This window comes from Triticum dicoccoides, chromosome 3B (assembly GCF_002162155.2).
Source record: "Triticum dicoccoides isolate Atlit2015 ecotype Zavitan chromosome 3B, WEW_v2.0, whole genome shotgun sequence".
Taxonomy (NCBI): domain Eukaryota; kingdom Viridiplantae; phylum Streptophyta; class Magnoliopsida; order Poales; family Poaceae; genus Triticum; species Triticum dicoccoides.
The window spans coordinates 477,418,582-477,425,234 of NC_041385.1; the positions used below are offsets into that span (position 1 = coordinate 477,418,582).

Consider the following 6,653-nt stretch of genomic DNA (forward strand, 5'->3'; position numbering starts at 1 on the left):
ATATGATATACTACTAGAAAAGCGAGAGACATGCTGATATTTTTCTCCATACGGAAGCCAACGGTGTGGAGCCGAGCATGGACATGGTGGTGGTGGTGGTCATTTTTACGACTACAGTTGTGCGCAAGTGGGGGCAGCCTCTCGCAACTCAACTATTCTGATTCCATTTGCCTGCCTATAAATTCCACGAGCCGCGAGCACTGCAGATGCCAAACCACCCAACCTGCTAACCAAGCAAAGCAGAGCAGCTTGGAGAGGAGACCAGCGGATACTGTCTGCCTGAGACCCAAAGGTAAGTTCTTGGCAATCTGCTTGGTCTGGCTCTGAAATGGGTGGCGTGCATATCAGTACTAGGCTTGCAAACAGCATTGCCTGCCCCTGTCCCCATGGGTGGTGTTGCTAGGCAGCTAGAGGATGGCTTAATTTGTGCTCTGCGTTCGTTCAATTAGTCCGTGTTTATCCACTTCTCCCGCTTGTGTTCAATCAAGAACCTTCCATTTCTGAAACGAAGCGCTGAAAAGAGAGGCTTTTTGCACATGGAAATGCCTGTTAGCAAAGTGGGCATGCTTTCAGGAATTGCACCCATTTGTCCATTCGGGCATGGGAATGTTGTCCTTTCCTAATTGCAAGAACAAAATCTTGCTTAGAAAAGGCATGGATATGTCTCTGAGTTGCGACCATGCCTGCATAGGAGTCATAGACTCATAGTAGAGACAGGGCACCAATTGAGCTATCCTTTCCTCGGGTTGACTCAGGTTTTCAGCCACTTGCTGGCGAGGGAACATGGCGCATAAATTTATTTCTCCCATTCTTTCTTTTTATATATTCCAAAAGGAAAAGGTTTTCACCAGTTGTTTTGCTGCTTGCAGCACCTTTTCTCTCTCTCTCGCCACACTTTCACTTGGTTTCACCTGAGGGTCAAATCTAGCACCATGCATGATATGATAACAGCGAATCACAGACCATGTACTTAAAGCTTGACAGTATTGTACTTTATCTGAACCTGGCTTCTCAATCAGTCACACCAAACCCAGCCAAAAAGGATATCTCAGTTGGACATATCACGCTCTCATTGGGCAAAGCGGCCTAGACAGATGCCTCGAGAATATTTGTTTACACCTACCGTGGGCAGGGCAGGGTATAATTTGTGCGAAATGATGATGTACTACACAATTAACCAGAGTTCTGACCGTGTATATATGCACTGCATTACAGGTAGAAGGCATTAATTCTTGAAACTTGAGAGACGGTCCACTACCACACAGTAGCCGGCAATGGCTTCCTCTTTGCTCCACTGCTCCGACAAGCTCCCGTTCATGGACGTGGAGACCATCCTCCACATGAAAGAAGGCCTGGACGAGACCAGCTACGCGCAGAACTCTTCGCTCCAGAAAAGGGGCATGGACACCCTCAAGAGCCTCATCATCAACTCGGCAACTGACGTGTACATCTCCCAGATGCCGGAGAGGTTCACGGTGGCCGACCTCGGGTGCTCCTCGGGCCCCAACGCGCTCTGCCTGGTGGAGGACATCATCGGAGGCGTCGGCAAGGTCTGCTGCCGGTCATCGCAGCCGCCGCCGGAGTTCTCGGTGCTCCTCAACGACCTCCCGACCAACGACTTCAACACCATCTTCTTCAGCCTGCCGGAGTTCACCCACAGGCTTAAGTCCGCCGCCAAGTCCGACGAGTGGGGCCGGCCGATGGTGTTCCTCTCCGGCGTGCCCGGGTCCTTCTACGGGAGGCTGTTCCCGAGGACCAGCGTGCACTTCATCTGCTCCTGCTCCAGCCTGCACTGGCTCTCTCAGGTCCCGCCGGGCCTCTTCGACGAGGCCAAGACGCCGATCAACAAGGGGAAGATGTACATATCGAGCACGAGCCCTCCCGCCGTGTCCGTGGCCTACCGGAGGCAGTTCCAGAGGGACTTCAGCCTGTTCCTCAAGTCGCGCGCCGCCGAGGTCTTCCCCGGCGGCCGGATGGTTCTGGCCATGCTCGGCAGGCAGACCGACGACTGCGTCGACCGGAGGACGACCTTCCTGTGGGAGCTCCTCTCCGAGTCCTTCGCAGCGCTCGTGTCGCAGGGGCTGGTGGAGCAGGACAAGGTGGACGCCTACAACGTGCCGTTCTACGCGCCGTCGCTGCAGGAGATCGAGGTGGAGGTGCGGCTCGAGGGGTCCTTCAGCCTCGACTACGTGCAGACGTACGAGATCAACCTCAGCAGCAGCGGCGACGCCAAGGAGGACGGCAGGACGGTGTCCATGGCGATCAGGGCCATCCAGGAGTCCATGCTCAGCCACCACTTCGGCCCCGACATCGTCGACGCGCTGTTCCACAAGTACACACAGCTCGTCACCGAGTCCATGGAGAGGGAAGAGGTCAAGAGTGTCCAGATAGGGGTAGTCCTCACCAGGTTGTGACTCGAGTCTGCCTACTGACTGTATTTTTCTTTAGCAAGTTTAGGTTTGACTCTGTTCTATTGTCATATTCTGTATTGTTTAGTGTAGCAGTTTGTCAACAAAAAAATAGCAGTAATTGGCAGCAAGTCACATTTATCATGGGAAAATGTTTAAAATCGGCCAACCGGGAGCGCCTCCATGTGTGCATCTTTTGTCTCTTCAGCTTTACGCCACGTGGCTGTGGAGCCCACTTGTGACAGGACGAAGAGAGTAACTTGGACTAGTAACATGCATATGTTACTATCTTCATAGTGGTTAATGTCATATGCGTGGTAACATAGATGTGTTCATTTATTACTGTGTAGACTCATTTTGCATTTGAAAATCGCTATGTGATGGTAACATAATAGGCCTATTCCAGCGCTCCACGATGGACAGGTGCTAAGCATGCCACATAAGCGAAAAAATGACATGGCACAACAATTAGGCTGGTCAGGCTGGTCATAGTGGGAGTAACATAGGTAGTAACATAGATGCCACATAAGCAAAAATGATGATGTGGCAAGTAGTTAATGAGGAGAGAGGCAAATAGAGTAACATAATATGTTACCATCACATAGCGGTTTCCAATGCATAATGAGTCTACAAAGTAATAAATGAAGGCAACTATGTTACCACATCTATGACACTACCCACTATGAAGGTAGTAACATAGACAGGTAACATATGTATGTTACTAGTCTAAGTTACTCCCCACTATGACCAGCCTCATAGTGGGAGTAACATAGGTAGTAACATAGATGCCACATAAGCAAAAATGATGATGTGGCAAGTAGTTAATGAGGAGAGAGGCAAATAGAGTAACATAATATGTTACCATCACATAGCGGTTTCCAATGCATAATGAGTCTACAAAGTAATAAATGAAGGCAACTATGTTACCACACCTATGACACTACCCACTATGAAGGTAGTAACATAGACTAGTAACATATGTATGTTACTAGTCTAAGTTACTCCCCATTATGACCAGCCTTAAGGATGGAAGAGAGCAGTTTGGTGACCCAGAAAGAACCAATGCCAAGCACGTGAACCTACGCAAACCACTTAAATCAAAGAAGGTGACCAATGCATGGAAGAGTTTAGGTGCTAGATCATTAAATAAAATGAGCTTATGAGCAACAAGTTAAGCACCTATGCATGGGGAGTTGAGTTGCTAAGCTATTTAATGCACTTAGCACCTCATGTAAGGCTGGTCATAGTGGGGAGTAACTTAGACTAGTAACATACATATGTTACTAGTCTATGTTACTACCTTCATAGTGGGTAGTGTCATAGGTGTGGTAACATAGTTGCCTTCATTTATTACTTTGTAGACTCATTATGCATTGGAAACCGCTATGTGATGGTAACATATTATGTTACTCTATTTGCCTCTCTCCTCATTAACTACTTGCCACATCACCATTTTTGCTTATGTGGCATCTATGTTACTACCTATGTTACTCCCACTATGACCAGCCTAAGCACTTTTGCATTGAAAGAGGTCTTATGTTACTCTATTTGTCCCTCTCATTAACTGCTTGCCACCTCACCATTTTTACTTATGTGGCATCTATGTTACTACCACCATGACCAACCTAATGTTCTTCTCTACACTGCCTAATGTTCTTCTCTATCTTTCGTGCCCGCTCATTCCCGTGTTCTCTTTTCTTTCTCACCATCGCGCAAATCCATGTCCGTGCCAACTTCTTCCCTGATTTGCCTCCCACCGTGCACCACAACCAACTACTACTCATAGCCCTACCTGTGTGTGCTGGGGCCAGCCTTTCCCCGCGCAGAGCACGCCAACCTCCCCATCCCATCTCTCACCACGAGTTGCGAGCCTCCGCCGGTGATTTGTGAGTAGCCACTACAGGCGATGGGCGGGTGCCGTGGGCCAGTGACTATTGCGAGTGCGTGCATTGCAATGCTACGACCGGTGCACCATAGGGCTTTTTGCTGCAACCAATTTTTCGAAAAGGGGCGCTTTATTACTTAAAAGGTTTAAGCATTACACCTGGCCTCTGCATAATTAAGATGCACACAGTCAACAAAGTTCTCACACCAAGGCAAAATAAAAGAAAAAGGCGATATATAAGGAAAATGAAATCTGTATAACGCCTAAACTGAAGGTGGCCCAATCCTAAGATCATGCTGCCACCCACGTTGGATAAAAATATCCCTCGCCGAAGCCTCCAATCGTGTACACACCTCCATAAACAGGTCTCGATTCTCCACTCGTTGTAGAGAGGACCATAAACGAAGTCCCGGTACATCTGTAGATAACCTGCATAAGAGAAGTACTTTTATCACTAGAAACTTTGTCATTTCTACATAGCCAAAGGACCAAATCACGTCAAGCGCTCCCACCCTGATAAGAGTTCTAAACTTGTGATCAATCCCATGTACCCAATTGCCAAATATATTAGCAACACTACAGGGAGGATACAAACCAGACGCTATTTGGATGACTAACCATATAGAACGAGCCAATTTACATTGGAAGAATAAATGTTTTATTGTCTCATCATGCGGACAAAAGACACATTGTGTACTTCCATGCCAATTCCTCTTAATAAGGTTATCTTTAGTAAGAATGACTTCACGACGAAGATACCATGCAAAGATTTTATTCTTAAGAGGTATCTTCATCTTCTAGATCTTCTTATTATTATCAACTGGCACGTCAGACTGGATCAAAGCTCTACACATAGAATCCACTGAGAATTTCCCATTCCCATGTAGGTTCCAATGAAATACATCAGACCCTTGTGACAACTGTACCGTGGCTAACCGCTGGAGTAGTATGTTCCACGATTGGAGTCTAGGTCTAATTAAATCCCTTCTGAACGTCACATTTGGCGGAAATGATTCCAAAACCTTGGCGATAGTATCACCCTTGTGACGCACAATATTATATAGAGCTGGATATTGTTCACGGAGTGTAGCATTACCTAGCCACTTATCCTCCCAGAATCTAATTTCCGAGCCATCCTTAATCAAGAAGGACCCATAGCGGAAGAAATGTTTCTTCGTTGCCATTAGTCCCGCCCAAAAATGGGAGTCCCCAGACTTCCAGTATACTTGTGATACCGCCTTTGAACCCACATATTTTCTTCTAAGGAGGGTTTGCCATACACCATCTTCCGTCAATAACTTAAACAACCATTTGCCGAGAAGGGCCCTATTCTTAACCTCAAGGTCATGAATGCCCAACCCGCCTTGGTCCTTGGGACGGCAAACCACACTCCATTTAGCCAGTCGATATTTCTTTCTCTCGCTATCTCCTTGCCAAAAGAATCTCGATCGGAAGTAATCCAATCTATGTAATACTCCTTTCGGCAACTGGAAGAAGGAAATCATATATAGTACCATATTACTTAGTACTGAATTTATGAGGACCAACCTTCCACCCAGAGATAGCAGTTTACCTTTCCAACTACTAAGTCTTTTTTGTAGTCTCTCCTTGATGTATTTCCATTCAGCATTTGTGAGTCTCCGATAATGTATCGGTATCCCCAAATAAGTGATCGGAAACTGGCCCAACCTGCATCCGAATAGGTCAGCATACAGATGGGCCTCGTCTTGAGCCACACCAAAACAAAATAATTCACTTTTATGGAAATTGATCTTAAGCCCTGAGAGTTGCTCGAATGCTGATAAAATTAATTCCAGATTTCTTGCTTTCTCGAGGTCATGATCCATAAAGAGAATTGTATCGTCAGCATATTGAAGGATGGAGAGACCACCATCAACTAGATGATTCACCACCCCATCAATTTGGCCATCAACCTTAGCACGCTCAATCATGACCGCTAGCATATCTGCCACTATATTGAATAGCATGGGCGATGTTGGGTCACCTTGTCGCAATCCTTTCTTCGTTTGGAAATAGTTACGACTTTTCCTGGAACCAGCAACAACTTTTGCTACGATCTGCAGCGGCTGAAGCTGCGACTAGCAACATCCATTGCTGGAACTAGCGACATCTTGCTAGAACCAATAACATTAACTTTTGGGATGGTGGCGCTGAATGTTGCGATGGGATGGTCATTTGTTGGGACCGGTGACTTCGATTGTTGGGTGCGGCGGTGTCAATTCTGGAATCAATGCCATCATTTGTGGGGAGACCGATGGAATGCTAGAATCGGTGACTTCGTTTGCTGGGATCAATGGCGATGTATGTCGGAACAGGCTTCAGTCGTGCTACAAGCGTGA

General features: G+C 46.9%; 1 protein-coding gene across 1 annotated transcript; it reads left to right on the forward strand.

Moving 5' to 3' along the window:
- The first annotated feature begins 213 nt into the window (after positions 1-213).
- LOC119276629 (salicylate carboxymethyltransferase-like) lies at positions 214-2,552 on the forward strand. The gene is made up of 2 exons (XM_037557757.1): positions 214-292; positions 1,216-2,552. Exon 2 carries the CDS (start codon positions 1,275-1,277, stop codon positions 2,412-2,414), a length of 1,140 nt encoding a protein of 379 aa, XP_037413654.1. The 5' UTR covers positions 214-292; positions 1,216-1,274; the 3' UTR covers positions 2,415-2,552.
- Positions 2,553-6,653: the final 4,101 nt, after the last annotated feature.

Excerpts from the sequence above, each read along its gene's own strand:
- LOC119276629 (XM_037557757.1), top strand. The coding sequence starts at position 1,275 with ATGGCTTCCTCTTTGCTCCACTGCTCCGACAAGCTCCCGTTCATGGAC.